The sequence below is a fragment of the Microcaecilia unicolor genome, chromosome 1, assembly GCF_901765095.1.
Source record: "Microcaecilia unicolor chromosome 1, aMicUni1.1, whole genome shotgun sequence".
Classification (NCBI taxonomy): Eukaryota; Metazoa; Chordata; class Amphibia; order Gymnophiona; family Siphonopidae; genus Microcaecilia; species Microcaecilia unicolor.
The window spans coordinates 552541994-552560727 of NC_044031.1; the positions used below are offsets into that span (position 1 = coordinate 552541994).

At 40.4% G+C, this 18734-nt stretch overlaps 1 protein-coding gene across 1 annotated transcript in view; it reads right to left on the bottom strand.

Moving 5' to 3' along the window:
• NCALD (neurocalcin delta) overlaps nucleotides 1-18734 on the bottom strand; it is a 151602-nt gene that overhangs the window by 10891 nt on the left and 121977 nt on the right. Inside the window, exons 2-3 of the mRNA XM_030217463.1 lie at nucleotides 13221-13617; nucleotides 2868-2973 (exon numbers count right to left, since the gene is read on the bottom strand). Of these exons, the coding sequence (XP_030073323.1) occupies nucleotides 2868-2973; nucleotides 13221-13617 (503 nt within the window). The remainder of the gene's footprint in view (nucleotides 1-2867; nucleotides 2974-13220; nucleotides 13618-18734) is intronic.

Here is an 18734-nt window from a genome sequence, read left to right on the forward strand (position 1 = left end):
ATCTATGAAACATCAAAATAACCAAAAATTAATCATATAAACTAACAATTTAAAAAACTATAAAAATGTAGAAATAGCTCCATACTGCTAGTGGAATTACTCCTAGCATTCTATATGTGTCGCCTTACAAGATATTATTACCCAAAAATGTTAGTGGGATATAAAAACAATTACAAAAAGCAGAACTACCCTCCAAGGGTATCGCACAGAACAAACAAAACAGTGGAGGTGACAAAACAAAAAGTCTCACACCAAAAGGTGCCACCAAATCCTGTATTGAATCTTCAATAGACTTGACATGAATGGTGTTTCAGCCTAGGAGGTCTACATCAGGAGTCTGATCAACAGAAAGGTAAATAAAATGTATTCACTGTACACATGTGTTCACTTTGCACTGTATCTTAAAGGAACAATCATCTCAGAAGATTTGTGGAAAAAGAAACCAAAGTATCACTCATCAGAAAACGCCATCTACTGCTACAAACATCTTCTGAAACAATTGTTCCTTTAAGATACAGTGCAAAGTGAACACATTTTATTTACCTTTCTGCTGATCAGATTCCTGATGCAGGCCTCCTAGACTGAAACACAATTTGTGTCGAGCCTATTGAAGATTCAATAAAGGAATTGGTGGCACCTTTTGGTGTAAGACTCTGTTTTGTAACCTTCACTGTTTTGTTTGTTCTATAAAAACAATTACAAATATCTATATATCTATATCTCAATAAAGAAAAAACACATTGTCTCATCCTCTCATCCCAACAAAGCATGGACAAACCCACAAGAACTGACACACCAAACTACACCCTTCCTATCTCAGATAGTCTGAAAATCCTCGGCGTAACAATGGACTGTAACCTAACACTGGAGAGCCAAGTGGCATCCACAACAAAGAAAATGTTTCACTCAATGTGGAAACTGAAACGCTTAAAACAATTCTTCCCGAGGGAAACATTTCACACCCTGATACAATCAATGGTACTAATCCACGCAGACTACTGCAATGGAATCTATGCGGGATGCAAAGAACAAACCTTAAAGAAACTTCAGACCACACAAAACACGGCAGCTACGCTTATATTTGGAAAAACGCGATTTGAAAGCGCAAAACCCCTCCGCGAAAAGCTACAGTGGTTGCCAATCAAAGAACGCATTGCTTTCAAAATCTGCACCCTGGTTCACAAAATCATCTACGGTAAAGCCCCGGGATACATGACAGACCTGATTGACTTACCAACCAGAAACATATCAACACAAACATTTCTAAATCTTCACTACCCAAGCAGCAAAGGTCTTAAATACAAATCAATCTACGCATCCAGTTTCTCCTACATAAGCACGCAATTATGGAATGCATTATCAAAAGCCTTGAAAACGACGTACAACTACCTAAACTTCCGGAAATCACTAAAGACTAACCTGTTCCAAAAGGCATACCCTACCGACCCAACTTAAATGCCTGAACTCTGCTACACAACAAAACTCAAGTACGTAATGGACATTACTCAACTCTTCCGTTGTATGACTCCCTAATGTGACAGTGCTACATGAACTCTATCCTATCACAACATTACCTTGTATTTGTTCACCGGAGATTTCAAAGCCTCTCCAGTACTATGTAAGCCACATTGAGCCTACAAATAGGTGGGAAAATGTGGGATACAAATGTAACAAATAAAATCTATGTCTATATATACATTCACAAATTTAGGGGCCCTTTTACTAAGCCTTGTAGGCGCCTACGCGTGCCCATTGCACACCAATTTGAAAGGGTTACTGCCCGGTTACAGCGTGGCCCTTGTGGTAATTTCAATTTTGGCACGCGTCCGCTACGTGCGTCTGAAAAATATTTTTCATTTTCTGGTGCATGGCAGCTACTCGTGTAGACCATTACTGACAGGTTACTACCGTATGAGACCTTACCACTAGGTCAATGGTTTGCGATAAGGTCTCAGATCCAAAATGGGCGTGCGGCAATTTTCATTTTGCCACACTTTCATTTCAGCAAAAAAAAAAAGCATTTTTTGTAGGTGCGCTAAAACAATCCCCTGTGCGCTCAAAACACGTCTACACTATCGCAGGCCATTTTTTGACGCACCCTAGTAAAAGGACCCCTTTCATAACAATATATACATCATGAGACATATAGATAGCAAGGGACATCTACAAAAATCTTGCTTGTTTTGATGCTTCATAAATTTTATACCCCTGATGCAGGCTAAGGCTGAAATGTAGCCATGTTGGGTGTTTTGTCTTCATAAAGCAGGCTTCTATACACTATATAGCTTTCAACCTTATTTGCTGAGTCCAACTCTTTGTATGTAGACCTGGATATGATAGATGTCAGTTACTGGTGTTTGGGATTGTTTGATTTTTATTAATGTGGAAGAATACACAATTATAAGAATAGATGAAATAACCGAAACATGGCCGTCTTGAATGAGTCTTGAATGTTTATAAATTACCTGGAGTCACCTTTGCTGTGTTGGTTTTGTCTTCACATTTGCAAAGGTTTTTGTTTCTTTTGTATTTCCATTTAAAATAAATTATGGATATTTTGGTTCTCGGTGTTTGTATAACAGATACAGTGGGAACTTTGAAAAATTAAAGTAAAAAAACAAAACAAAACAATGTATTTGGCCATTTTACCCAATTCAATTGGTACTCCATTGTTTTTTTTTATTTCAACAGTCTTGGAATTCGATTCCATTTTATTGCACCTATGATTCTCTCAAATCAGGAAATATTGGTGCAAAAAGACCTGTTGAAAGCAATCCCCTTAGCCTACCTTCACCTTCTAAATTTTTGCCAGTACGCTCATGAAAACAGAAAGTTCTAATTTGAGGTCAGTTATATTAAGACCATACCATCTCGATTGGTGTCCATCTGACGGAAGATTTTTTCTGTTCTTTTCTCTGGTGTTGACTCATCTTCTGGCATTTTCATTACTGAAGAAACCATCTTGTAGATTGCCTAAAATAAGTTAAATGAGTACATCAATTTGTAGCATTCAATGCCACCACCACTGGATACTCTTGACAGACTGTATGCTCTTGACAGACACTTTTAGCAATACGTAATTCTAAAAAGGAATGCCTATCTTTAGGTACCAAGAAAGTGCCTATTCAGAGCCTATCCTTTGAAAGAATGTAGGAGCCTAGTTTCCTTTACAGAATACCAGCATACCAAGTGAAATATATTTTAGGAACAACCACTTACACCAGTCATATAACAGATGAAAATGCTCATGTCTAGACTTTGAAAAAAAGAAAGTAAATCATAATCCATGTATGTATATAACTGTTGCCCTGCCCACGCTCTGCCATCTGAATGAACTCCTGTAAAGTATGCGCTATCGTAGATTAGCATGTAAGAGTGCATATCCGGAAATCACTCACTCATTTATTTATTTACTAGTAAAAAAGCCCCGTTTCTGATGCAAATGAAACGGGGGCTAGCAAGGTTTTCTTCTGTGTGCATGTGGGAGTGTGTGTGTCCCTGCCCTCTGCCCTCTCTCCCTTCCCCTGAGCTGTCTGTCCTCTCTGTCCCCTCCCCCCCTCGGAGTCGAGTCCTTCAGTGTTAAGTTTCCTGCTGTGCTGTGCTGTGTTTGTGTTACAGAGATAGTGAGGGCTTCTGCCCTCTCTCCCCTCCCCACTCTGAGTCCTTCACTGTTACAGAGAGAGCGATTTGATTTCGTGCTTTGCTGTGTTTTCCTTCACTGTTTGTGTTACAGAGAGAGCGAGGGCGGGGCAGACACTCATGGGGAAACCGGATATCTCTCCCCCTTCACACTTCCGGCTGGAGGCTTCATTTAGAACGTTGGTGGTGCCTTTTATATATAGAGATTGGTATTATTAACTGTCTTTATGAAGAGATTCATCCAAGGCATTGTACAGAAGGTAAAGTTTAACATAAAACTTACAAGTTTGTTAACAGCATAATAATAGTAAAAATGGCCAAATAAAGACATGAATAAAATAAATTAGGCACTCTTGAGAGCAGCAACTTAAAATCTAATAATAGGACTACTATGAAATAGTATCAAAATATACACATTTACTTTAAGCATTTTTATTAGAAATAAAACAAAATGGACAGTATAAAGTAAAAAAAATGTTCTATGTACTTCAATTTATACAGTCTTATACCATAACCTTCCCCTCCCCCTGAATATGTGAACCACCAAAAACACAGCAAATAAGCCCTTAAACCCCTCATTCCCCCCAACCCAACATTAGATGTTAACCAGAGCTAGAGGATCTTTGTTTCAATGACCATCCAAGCAACAAGCAGTAAATTAGAGGAAGTCCCCAACCCGTACTGACCCACACCCTCCCCGTCCCAGATGAAAAAAGAAAATGAAGGATAGCTGGTACCACGGATAAGAAATGTAGAAAACGATTGTCTCCCCAATGGGGAAATAAAGAAACCAAAATCCCAGGAATAACATGTATAGAATGTTTGTACGTTTGGGAAGCTTGCCAGGTGCCCTTGGCCTGGATTGGCCGCTGTCGTGGACAAGATGCTGGGCTCGATGGACCCTTGGTCTTTTCCCAGTATGGCATTACTTATGTACTTATTAAGGAGCAAACTGCATCCACTTGGGTTTAAGGTCCTCAAGTTGGAATCCTAGACTAGCAAAAAGAATTTCCTATGTATGTGTGAGCCCCTAGCCTCCCTAGCTTCCCACATGGCTAATCAATGCATTTGATTCCTCCAATGCCAATATGCTGGGGGCTCTGCAAATGTCCAATATTATAGAGTACATTTAAGGCCCACCAAGCACATTTTGCGCAGTAGAAGGGTGTTACCTTTACCAATTCCCCTAAATGTCCTGGGCTTATCCAGTAATCCAGTTGGTCCACTGTCCATAGCAACCCACCATCCAATAACTGCCCAATATACCAGGTAAGTTTGCCCCAAAAGCCCTGAATCGCTGGGCAAGACTAAAAAGAGTGAATAAAAGAACCAACAGCCTGCCCGCATTTATTACAAAGAGCCGATGAAGAACTGCCCGAGTAATAGAATTGCTGCTGGGTAAAGTAGGCTCTGTACAAGACCCAAAAATAACACTCCCGAAGTCTCGCACAGGTCGTAAGGGAGGGTACACTTTTAAGATTAGTCAGGAGGTCCCAATCTGTCAAGGGAAGCCCCAAATCTTCTGCCTAACCACCCCAAGACCTCTCCTAGTCTCCCACTTAAGAAGTGCTTTATGGAGCCTGGAGACTGAAAGCTCAAATTCAGAGATATCAAAAAAAGGGTTATGGATCTGGTGTCCCCTATACTGACCCGGTTTCCCAATATCCAGAGAAGCAACATAATGTTTTATCTGACAATATGCAAATCTGTTTCCCCAAGTAACATTAACACGCTGTTGCAAAGTCTCAAAAGACATTAGCTGTCCCTCCCACTCGGGGTGTTCTAATGAGGTTATGCCTTGTCATTCCCAAAGAACAAATATGTTGTTGTCCATCCCAGGTTAAAAATCTAGATTACCCCAAATGGGAAGTTGATCCGTGATAGAAAGGTTTCCCCTTAGGTTTGTGATGAGCACACTCCACATCTCCCAAAGTGGATAAAGCAAGAGACTGCGACGACAATGTTGCAGAAGGCTGGATCACTGACAATGCAATAAAGAGTAAAAATTACATGCAGCATAGTTAGCCTGTTCCATCTTCTAAGGGGTATAATATTGATAGTGTAACATTAAGTGACCAATATGGCGTAACAAACAAGTCTGGTTGTATAACTTCATATTAGGCAATCCTAAACTGCCTTGACCCCAGCCTCCAGCTAAAAATTGAAACTGCAATTTAGACTTCTTGCCAATCCAACAAAAATGAGATATTAACTGACTGAGGCTGTTCAGGTCTGTCTGCAGCAAGTGCAAAGGAAGCGTTTGTAAAACATAAAGCCACTTAGGAAAAATTACCATACATACAAGACTAATCCTACCAATCAGTGGCATAGGTAAGTCCTGCCAGCTATCAAGTTGACGCTTCATTCCCAAATAAATTCCTAGATACTTAAAGGAACAATCTGTCCAGCACAGGGGAAACTGCACCTCCCAGGAATTTCATAGTAGTGCAGAGGATGGAAAGGCCTCTAACTTGATAATTTAAAGCCTGCATAATCGCTGTATTCCTAGAAAATTTCCAGTAATGCTAAGAGCAACTCCAATAGATTAGTAAGGTACCTTGAAGGTAACCTGACATAGTTGTATTCCCTGAATGGCTGGATTAGTCATAACATCTGTAATCAAGGGATCCGAAGTCAGTGCAAAAAGAAGCAGTGAGAGAGGACAACTCTGTCTTGTTCCTCGTAAGAGGTTAAAATCATCTGACTCCATTCCATTAACCAGCAGTTTTGCTCTGAGGGACAAATACAATGCCTTAACAGCTGATACAAAATGGCCAGAGAACCCATATTTATCCAAAGAATCGAAAAGAAAGTCCCAATGGACACAACTGAAAGTCTTTTCGGTATTGAAACTATTGAGATTGGAGATCCTCCCTTTCTCGAAATTCCAACGTAGTAAGGATTTTCCTAAGGTTCTTAGCTATGGACCACCCTGTAACAAAGACAACAAGCCTCATGTATGATGGATGGTAGGAGCCGAGCCAGACGATTTGCCATAAGTTTTGCAAATAATTTAAGCTTCATAATTCAAAAGCAAAATTGGGCGGTAGGACTCAGGAAGAGAAGGATCATGGCCAGGTTCTGGAAGGACCACTATATGAGCAAGATTAAGAGAGGCCGGCATCGATTCCAAGTCCACCATAGAGTTAAACATATTGGTAAGCGGTTCAACAATATCCTCATGCAGCACCTTATAAAATTCAGCTTAACAGCCATCTACCCCAGGGTCTTTAACAAAGGACTTTGTTTAATGGCCAACAAGACCTCATCAGGAAGTACAGGAGAGTTCAGAAAATCCCTATCTTGTTGCTCTAAGAAGGGCAAGGGAACAGTGTCCAGGTATTTTATTTTTGTTACATTTGTACCCCATGCTTTCCATTTGTACCTGGGGCAATGGAGGGTTAAGTGACTTGCCCAGAGTCACAAGGAGCTGCCTGTGCCTGAAGTGGGAATTGAACTCAGTTCCTCAGTTCCCTAGAACCAAAGTCCACCACCCTAACCACTAGGCCACTCCTCCACTCCACTCCACTCTAGTATAAGGTACTAGTTCATCCCTCAACTAATGGAGCAGTGTAGTCGTTTGTAAAAGGAAGAAATAATGTCACTGATCCCCTTATCTGCTGTGACCTTCTTGCGCGCCTCATCCCGCAAATTCAGGATCTTATGGTGACTACATTTGATGGTAATTAAAAAAAGCCAGGAGTCTATCAGCCTTATTACCATGTTGATAAAGCTTATACCTATAAAACGCCTGAGAGATATGTACACACAGGTGTGCAAAGGTTATTTCTATAAGGAACTGCTTAGGTATAAGTGGCAAAAAAACGTGTGCGAATGCCAGTATTGTAGTCCAGTGGTTCTCAACCCAGTCCTCGAAGCACACCCAGCCAGTTGGGTTTTCAGAATATCTTTTGTATGTAAATCTATCTCTAGCACATTCCTTGTGGATATCCTGCGGGTGTGGTGTGGACATGTTATGGATACACTTTTAAAATAGATCTGTACTTTCCATTTCACAATGGCACTGCACATGTATTTCAAACAATTTCCCCATCAGCATTTTCACCTCCTCTGAACCATCTGTAAATGTGAGCTAACTGTTTGTTTGGCTCTGGAGTTTTAAGAAGTAAAGGGTCATTAAGTGCTTATCTCTTTAACCTTAAAAAACACTTTAAAAAGATCAAAATGTGAAGTGTAGAGCTCTGCTGTTTAACAGGCTCCCCTTGTATATGTAGCTTTGCAAATTGCAGCACTTACCCATATAAGTTCTTATACGTGGAACACACTGAGTAACACTTCTCTTTTATTGCACATGTTTTTTAAAATAAAATGGCTGTTCTCCTTGAACATGCTGGCATATACACACGGACTCCTGTATGTTCCTACAAATATTTTACAAAGACTCTGTATTCAACAAGCATGTTGTAAAATACTCAGGACATTTTGAATGGCCGAAATTGGTCAACCCATTTCTGACCTCCACATTCTTTTCAAAATGGAGTTTTACAGGATTAAGCTTTATAGTTACCTCTTCTGCTACCTCAGATTTCTTAAAATGAAGGTCCAGTCAAATAAACATAACAGTAGCCATACTGGGTCAGACCAATGGCCCATCTAGCGTAGTATCCAAGAAAACAAAGGGGCAGACGATCTGCAAACTCCAAAGTGGAAACTGTACAAAGCAGATCGTTGATAAACTGAGATGTATTTTACCAGTAGGGCGAAACACGGCCTGTGTCGGGCTATGATATGTATATGAGTTTCTGTATACATATTTTAATTCTATTATATTAATAAAATACATCTCAGTTTATCAACGATCTGCTTTGTACAGTTTCCACCATCTAGCGTAGTATCCTGCTTCCAACAGTGGCCAATCTAGGTCACAAGTACGTGGCAGAATCCCGAAGAGTAATGAGATTGCATGCTATCAATCCCAGGGAAAAGTAGAGGTTTTCCTCTTGCCTATCTTAATAGCAGATTATGGACTTTTCTTCCAGGAACTTTCCAAACTTTTTTTTAAACACAGATATGCTAACTGCTGTTACCACATCCTCTGGAAACGAATTCAAAAGCTTAACTATTTGTTGTGAAAAACAATATTTCCTCCTATTAATTTTAAAAGTATTACCAGTAATTTCATTGAGTGTCTCCCAGTCTTTGAACTTTTTGAAAGAGTAAAAAAAAAAATCAATTCACTTTTACCCTTTCTATACTATTCAGGATCTTGTAGATCTCAATCATATCCCCCCTCAGCCATCTCTTTTGCAAGATGAAGAGTCCTAATCTCTTCAGCCTTTCCTCATATGAGAGGAGTTCCATCTCCTTATTTTGGTCGCCCTTCTTTGAACCTTTTCTAATTCTGCTACACTTTTTGAGATATGACAACCAGAATTGCATGAAATACTCAAGGTGAGGTCACACCATGTAGTGATACAGAGGCATTATAATGTACTTTGTCTCATTTTATATTTCTTTCCTAATAATTCCTACCATTCAATTTGCTTTTTTGGTCTGAACACATCAAAGTTTCTAAACTTTAATATCTTCTTTGAATTTTGAATCTGAGGATGGTTGAACCTGATCTAATATGCCTTGAATCCTAGCTTGGAATGCTATAGCTTGTCTTGCACCTAGATTTGACTTGCAAGTTAGCCATCAGCAGAATTAAACAGGAATTGGATTTCTAGAGCTTGTGACTCATAATACAGATGGACAAAGATGAGATCTACTAAATTATTCAATGGCCCAAGTAAATAGCCATAGGCTACAAAGGTTTGCTACTTTTAATACACTAAAAATAAAAAGGTGTAGAACTACATCACTAACAGGAGAAGCAAAAACAATCTTACATATAAAAGATGATGTATATACGTGCATCACAATCCTGCACAATATTGGCACTACGTGCAAGAAATGATTTATGGCACGTTATCCAAACACTTTGGGGGCAATTCTATAAGGAACCATCTAGTTTGGGGCAGTAAGAACAGTAAGAAGATGCATCAATGGTGCTATTCTACATAAATGACCTCCAAGAATATCGGCTAGTGAAAAAGTACACACCATGCTCTAACAGCACCTATTTTGCCAGTGATCATGATGCATTGGTAGAGTTTGGGTAGAGCATGGATGGATGGAGCACACAGCTACACGCACAAATGATAGAATATTGTTATTTATGCAGATTTGTGCATACATTTAGTTGCAGGCAATTACACTAGCCAATTGTGCTAGTATTCTGTAAAGAAACGTAGGCATTTACTTTTCTTTATAGAACAGGCTTAAAATAAGCACCATAACAAATGCCTATAGTAGATGCTTTGTTATAGAATGACCCTCTAGATAACCATGGATGAGGTATCTGTTACTGAATTTTGTAAAAAAAAGGAATTGCATATGGTGCTAAATTTGCAGATTCCCCCGTTTTAATTTAGTTGATATGATTTGGGATATTCTTTTTGTTCTGTTTTTGTATAATCAGTTTTGGCTCATGTCAACAGGAACCGGATAATCCAATCCAGTTCTCACCCTCTTCTAAACATAGGTTTGCAGTTCTGATTGTCCCGTTGATTTTCCTATGAAAATCAGAACTACATATCCAAGAGTTCATTTTGACCTATATTCATTGTTTCATTCCATGTCGTAAGGATCAGTCCTGGTTTTTCTCCAAGCATACATCAGAGTAAAACCAGGACTGATCCTTACGACATGGAATGAAACAATGAATATAGGTCAAAATGAACTCTTCCTATTAAATACTGCACAAAAAAGGGGAAGGGAAAGAAAAATGAAGTTATGGAACAAATTACAAACAACACCCTGCACAAGTTATAAAAATCTATCTAAAACCCAGGTAGGGAATCTGAGAGAGTTACCCAGCCAGTCAGCATACTTGATATTTAAAATGACTTCAAGTCTTGTTTTCCTGTCATCATTTGTATTTCTGTTCTTCCTGGCCTTTTTATTATTGATTGTAAACTACTCTGATTGCTGCATATTGAAGAGAAGTATATCAAGTATTTTAATAAACAGAAACAAGCATCCCCGGTTCTGAGCACACTACAATGAACACAAACCAAAAGAGAAGACCACTGAGCAAGAAACGGCAGCTACCGGTAGGCAAAAGATTTATTTGGATAGTATAATTGTGATGCTATGCTATTAGTCCAACACCTTTTAGCACCTCTATGCTCGTATTGGGGCAATTCTAACAACTTTGGACGCATGACCCACAACCACGTACAAGAAGGGAACATGAATAAGCTAACTGTATTACAAAATGCATTAAAATGAAAGTACAGAGACATTAAGAAAATAACAAGGAAGAAGAAAATGGAAAAAAAAACTAAAGAGGAAGAAAAAGCATAAAATTGGGGGGGGGGGGGGGGGAGAGAAAGAGATAAAGATATATAGATATATATATATAACTATATAAACTGTTGAGAATAGATAAAACACCCTGTGCTCACACAACAAGCACATGTCTCATATAACAGAAAACTTACATTACCTTAATAGATATACCTAATAACTCTTATCGTCCCCTATTATGAGACCTGAACTCATCACTGAATGCTGCAGAGAAAGACAATCATATATTAACCACACAATAGACAAAATGGCTCACAGATGTTTGTTCCCATCTATAGCTATTATATAAAAATGTTTAGGATCATATAACACTGATTTCTATGCTTGTACACAGTACATAAAAAAAACAAAGAGGTTGACAGGATCAAGGAGTTATAAGGTGCTAGGAAGGTAAGCAGTATACAAAAACAGGATATAAAACTAAAAAAACAACACTAGCCTTGCAAGGACCACCTAGTACTACTCAGTGGCATACCTAGCTTGCTTGTCACCCTAGGCAGGTTGCCGCTGTGCCCCCACACAGGCGCATCATCCCCCCCCAAGGCACATCACCCCTACCCAGGGGTGTGCTGGTAAATTTTTAACAACGGGCTCTCTCTCTGGACATAGCCGGCCCTGAAATTTGGGGGGAGGGTGGAATACATGCCTCTCTCTCCCCTCCCTTGTGCGGGCACGCTAGGCATACCTTTGCCGAGCCCCATCAGCCAATAAATGGACTGCCACCATTCTCTGCTGCTTGTTTCTGGCTCTGAGCAGCATGATAGAACCTTCTTGCACTTGCATGAAAAGTCCCAGCCTGATGCTCAGAGTCAGAAACAAGGAGCAGGGAGCAGCAGCAGTCTATTTACTTGGCTGGTGGGGCCAGCATCACTGCCAGCAAAGTAAAAGAGAATTCAGGAGGGGGCCCAAGCACACATTTTGGGAGTCAGTTGTTAAAGTAGCCATGGGGAGGCCTACTTTAACAACCGGCTCCCAAAATTCTTAAAAACTTAACAAACGGCTCTCGCGAGCCCTTGAGAGCCCGCTCCAGCACACCACTGCCCCCACCCCTTTCCTCCTAGCAAGGGGGTGCATGGATCAGTCACACGGTTGTTGGCTCTGCCGGTCTCCTGCCTTGGAACAGGAAGCAAAGTCACAGGGGGCAGGGGACCGCTCCATGCACCCTCTTGCTGCCTGCACCTGGGGTGGACCGCCCCTACTGCCTCACTCTTGGTACGCTACTGGTACCACTCTCATTGTTATAAACAGGGAACTGACAAAGCTCATTCACTTTGAATTGGCTCCGTCAGCGTTGCCACACGACTTGATAAAAAAGGCCCTAAATTTGGTGCTTTTGCTCTAAATGAAAATAGAAGGGAAAGTGCTTTACTGCGGTCTTTTCCTCCTGAACATATCATTAAATACAATAAAAATACAAATAAAAAACATTTTAAAATATAGACTGCTAGAAAAATCATTATTTTTGCAACAAATATTGTATGAAAATACTGCTGCCATCTTATATATTTTTATAATACTTTCATCAGCCTTGGATGTTTTCTTTTTGATGTTAGTCCTAAATTCAAAAGCATAAATTTTTCAGATTTTGGCTCAATTGCAAAATTACTGCACATTCTACTCAAATACTAACAGCATTTCAATAACGGCCATTGCTATCAAGTAACTGCTGCTGGAAAGTTTTCAAGATGAAAACTGTTCATCAAGATCAAGACTGCAAGATTCATTTGGCACTCTGCTATTAAGAAGTCATTTCAATGCTCTGCTTTTCTCTCAGTGGATACCAGATCTTTTACCACCAGCAGGAGCTAATCAGCACTCAGTTATCTCCAGTCAGCAGAAAGACACTCTTGATAATATGCATTGCCCCAGCAGGGATGGCCTGAAGAAGTACTGGATGGAAATCTATACCTTTTTAAAGAAACTGCTACTCTCTTATGTGAAAAAACACTAAAGAGAAAAACAAGGGGAAACGGAACTAACCACACAAATATTCTGCTGAAGAAACCAAGATCTTTTCATGACGGCAATAGTGCATTTGAAGGTGCAGTGTTTCCAGAAGGTAAAACGAAGGATGTCTCTTAGTGAATGCTGCACAGCTGATCAATGTTGGCTACTTCATGGAAACAATTTCAGCTATCAGTACATACCTATTTGTGTCCTCTTGATCTGTAAGTACTCGATTTACGGTACAAGTAAAAGATCATTACCTGTACTATTTCCAGCATTTCTGATTTACTGATATATCCATTTCCATCCAGGTCATACATGCTGAACGCCCACTTCAACTTCTGCTCCAGTTTCCCTCTAGATGTTACGCTCAAGGCTATGATAAATTCTCTAAAATCTATGGTTCCGTCTCCATTAGCATCAAACGTGCGGAATACATGCTCTGCGAATTTGGAAGCATCCCCGTAGGGGAAAAAGTTTCCGTAGATTTTTTTAAACTCTTCCATTGATAAATGTCCGCTTGGGCAGTCTCTTAGAAAACCTTTGTACCACTCCTGGATCTCATGCTCTGTAAAGTCTGTGCTTTCTAGCAAGTCCTGCATGACCTCAGGACGAAGTTTGCTATTTTGCTTCCCCATGTTGATGTTCAAAATGTATCTACGGAGAAAGACAGAGAAAAAGATTAAAAAGATGCATGAATTCAAATAAACGGAGTTATTTTCATTAAAACACCTAGGAGTGAATTCTATAAATTGCATTGAAAAAAAAACCTCGCTTAAGCGCTACTACTACTACTACTAATAATAAAATATATTTATAGTCCGCATTATCTACAAATTCTAAGTGGAGAACAATTCACATACACAATTAAGTAAACAAGCTATCAATACTTTACAAACATAATATCATCATAAAACCTAACCAAAAAAATTTCAGATGTCAATATAAACCAGATAAAATAGGTTCTGGCTATTTCTCCATCCCAAACACTTAGAGAAAGAAATAGGTTTTTAATTCTTTCTTAAATTGCACTATGTTTCACATTACATGGAGCTTGACTAGAAGAGTGTTCCATAGTTTGGGACCAATGATGAAAAAAAATAGAAGACCTATATTCTTCCAATCGCACCATGCGGTAAGATGGCACCTCAAGCAACAGCTTTTGAGACGATCTCAACGGACACACCAACTGATAAATACTTAGCATAATGGTTAAGCACCTTAAAAATAAGAAATATAATCTTAATTTAACTCTATACTGAATAGGCAGACATGGAGAGATTTTAAAATAGGACAGATATGATTGAATCAGGAAGTACAGTAATAACTCTAGCAATTGAATTTTGTGCAACCTGAAGTGCACCTAAAGTATTTTTCTTAACTCCTGTAAGAAGACCATAACACTAATCCATTATAGGACAAACAATGAACTGAACAATCTTACAAAAATTGTCAGGAGTAACATAAGGTTTAACATGTCTCACCAATCTCAATTTATAAAAAAATTTCCCAACTACATTGATGTTTCATAGAAAGAGCCAAGTTATTATATTATTATTACAAATGCACACATAAAGGGAATCCAGGCCCACACTCTGCCTCAAATGACCCTCCCATTTTCACATTCTCTTTTCTGGGATGTGCATAAAATGTAGGCATGGATCATGTGCCTAAATTTACACGTGTACGTGTTAATTGATTTCAGTTAGCACCAATAATTGCTTGTTAAAAAGCACTAACTGGTCTTCGTTCAATTACATTTCATGTGCAAGTTTTGGCAACTTTTATAGAATTGGGGGGCTAGTGGCCATTTATGTAGAACCTTTTGATCTTACTGCTGCGTTTGACCTTGACTCCATCCTCACAAATAGGACTTACATGGTTCTGATTTACACTTGTACTTAAATAATCTCTTGAGTGAGTGTAAATGTCCATGCTCACACTGAAGGCAGGATTTCTGCTGCTGATTTCACTAGTATTTTCTAACACATGCAGGGTAATTCTATAACTTGGCACCTTGATATAGGTGCCACAATGGGGCACATTTTAGCGCCAATTTAAAGGCATTTTGGTGCACCTCAGCAATTATAGAATACTAGTAAAAAAGGCCCATTTCGAAATGCAATGAAACGGGCACTAGCAAGGGAAATTCCCACCCATCCCCCCTCCCTGCCGAGTGCCAACCCCCCCTCCCTCCCAGTTCAAGGCCCCCTTCACGCCCCTCCCACCGAGTTGACCTCCCCCCCTTGGCGTTACTGCCTGGTCCCCCCATGGCGCGACCCTCTGGACACCACCCTTTCGTCCGGAAAACCTCCCCCAAAGCCTGTGCGTACCTCTGCTGACAGAGGCAAACTTCTCTTCTCAGCTGCGGGGCGTTCCTTGTTGAATGAGCATCTGTGGAAAGTTTCTGTTTGTGCGTCTGATGTCAGACGCACGCACAGAAACTTGGACTGATACTCCTTCATCAAGCCACGCCCCGCAGGCAAGAAGAGAAGTTCGTCTCCATCAGCAGAGGTAGGCGAAGGTTTCGGGGGAGGTTTTTTGGAGGAAAGGGTGGTGTCCAGAGGGTCGCGGCAGGGGGGTCCAGGGGGCAGTAACGCGGAGGGGGGGGGTGTTGCAATCGGAGGGAGGGGGGAGTGTGTAACTCATTGGCAGGGGAGCATGTTTCCCTACTCCGGCCATTCCGTTGTGTTCCTTTCGTGCACCGAAAATGTTCCGCCCTCGACGTCATCACGTTCGACCCGAGGGCGTGACAGAGAGACATGGTCAGTGGAGAGGCTTCACCACCATGAAGTTACGAACCCTTCACGGAAGTGGGTGGAGCTTGGGGCTTCATTAGAACGTTGGGGTTGCGAATTATGTCCGGATGGGGCGTGGCTGAGGGCTGGTGTATGAGTTAGAGTGAGAGTGAGTGGTGCTGACAGGCTACAACAGTACAGGGCTTCAGTGTTTCCCTGCCACACAGTGAGCTTCAGAATTGGAGGTGAGAATGAGGTGAAAATTATTTATATAGACTAGTGTAAAAGGCTTGTTGGTGTGTCAAAACTTTGGCCAAACCACTTATGGTGGGTCAATGGCTGGTGTAAGTGGGGGTACTTAGATGCACCATGCAACACACACAAGTGATAGTTTTCTACAAGTTGCGCACATCACATGGCAAGATGCCCATGCTCTGCACACACGTACATCCCCCTTGCTGTTCTGCAGTAACCCCTGGATTCTATATATGGAGCCCAGATTTGGGTGCACGCCTGAGATGCATGCACAACTTAATTACAAACTCTTAACCATCAATAACTGGGTGCTAACAACCAATTATTTACAGTAACTGGTACTGATTAGGACTTTAGGATTTTTGTGCCCATCTAGATGGGCACTATTTTACAATGCTAAGTGCCTACATCCCACAGCGTGCTTCTAAAAAAGGGGTGCGGGCATCAAAGGGGCATGGGTGTGTCAAGGACATTTCAAAAAGTTGTGCATGTTGCTACGGAATAATGGGCCATTGTGCTCAACTTGGCGCCAGCATTTATACCACATTGCAGAGCTGTAAGTCTGGCGCCCAAAGCTAGGGCACAGGAATCGGCACTAAGCGTGATCCTATAAAGAGCATGCGCATCCTTTAAAGAATCGCGTTTATAGACATCTTTTCCTAAACCCATTTTTGAGCACCATTTATAGAATTTGACCCTAAGAGAATTTGGCACGTGCTTTGTAGAATAACACCTAGCACTTACACCCATAAATGCCAATTATTGCCAACAATAATGTGCATAATTGCTAGTATTCTATAACCTATGCATGTATTGGTACCTAGAATTATGCTCCAGCTTCAAGAATTACCCTTATTGGCACCTATGTGTCTTTATAAAATAGTGCCTACTTATCTTCTTAAACTAGGCACCCCCTTAGAAATGAATTACCCTCATAGTTCCTACAAGGTTTCCTGCTCTCACCCACTCTTTTTATTTTCATCCAGTAGCAGAGATCAGAAAATATGGTTTTATGATCTAAACGTACAAAGATGGCAGTCAATCTTTTCCTCCCATTCGTTCCTCCTTACCGGTGTTATGGGACATTGAGAACTGTTTGATTCAGCTGGAAAGACATGGGGAAACTATGTTCGTATATTTTCTCCCCCATCAAGTTATGCTCCAGGAATGCCTATTTCTTACACAGATAAAACCACAGGCATTGTGAAATTAGCCCCTACTTTTCAACCTTTTAAATGGGTATAAATTTGATTTAGTCAGCTCTACTCACATAACTCCCCCATTGCTTAACCTCCCCTGCAAACACACCGCTCCTCCCGAGCACCATCTTCCTCCTCTTGAAGCACTCCCATGACAAGGCCTCCTTCAAAGAGCCTCCCCCTTTCCCACAAAGAACCTCTACCCTCTCATAGGCCTCCCCTCCCTCCCCTCACCTACCTGGTGAAATCTCTGGTGTGTAGTATCAGGGCAGGAGTGATCTTTAGTTGCTCCTATCCCTACTGGCGCCTCCAACTCCTATGAATCAAGCTGTGTTATCGATTTACATAATAAAGTGTTTTGCATGCATTCGAATGCTTTGCAACTCATTATTATATACAGTCCGTTCACGTTATTCATGCATCTGGCATTCGCTATGTCGTTTATCTACAGAGATGTAAGCAGCTGCAGCCATTTGTGAAACTGAGTTCACATATTTGTGCACACGTGTCTTTCGCTTTCACTTTTGCGTTTTTGGCGTTTGCTTGTTTGCTTCTGGAAATTGCCACCAAGCATTCTAGATCAGCCAAGAGGGATGCAAATGGCTTTTAATCTTTGCCGACTTTTATACTAATTAAGTAGAGGAGTGTGGTAGCCGTGTTAGTCCACTCTTAAGGTTATCAATAGAAATCAAACAAAATAAAACATGGAAAAGAAAATAAGATGATACCTTTTTTTATTGGACATAACTTAATACATTTCTTGATTAGCTTTCGAAGGTTGCCCTTCTTCGTCAGATCGGAAATAAGCAAATACTAATTAAGAACACTCTACAATAAAAGAAGTCAATTTCAAAGTCTATTACTGTGGAGAATCACATTAAGTGCTAAATATATTTCAGTAATAAAGACTGGAGGAAAAAGCCTCAAAAATGTCCCCGGTACTCATAGAAGTTTTCTAATATAGTATCCAGTAAGACATTAACTCATCATAGGCTTAAAAAATAACACTCCAAATCCTCAAATGCTTTTATTATTGCTTTAAATCACACAGTTCTTCTGCGTGGAAGGCTCCGTCATCATTGTACTTTGCTCTATATTCAATGCAGAAAAGAACACTCATTTTTATCTCCCAACAGGGTCCCGTTTTGCCTGTAGCTTTGTCAAGAGAATAAATGTGCTGTATTAGTATCTGTCATCTTGGAGCGCATCAGTCTTCCATGTGCTCTCGCTTTTCTTTAATTTAAGGAATTTCTCACTGCAGCATTTACAGTAAAGGAAATCACAAATATCAAATTTACAGATAAAGAGAACAGGTCGTGCTTCTGGTATGCACGACTACAAAGGGAAGTCAAAACCAAGGAGAACAAACATTTTTGATATGCTACATAAATTCACCATACTGACTCACTGCCATTCATTTATATGTGGCACGGTCAACATTGTTCACCTCGCTCCACTTGTGCCAAGAAACCAAACCTGCAGAGGGCGACAGCGTACAAAAAACCAGGGACAGAAACACTCTTCAGTTATTTACTTAATAACCTTTCAGAGTGCCCACTCACCGAGCTTCAGTGATTTACAA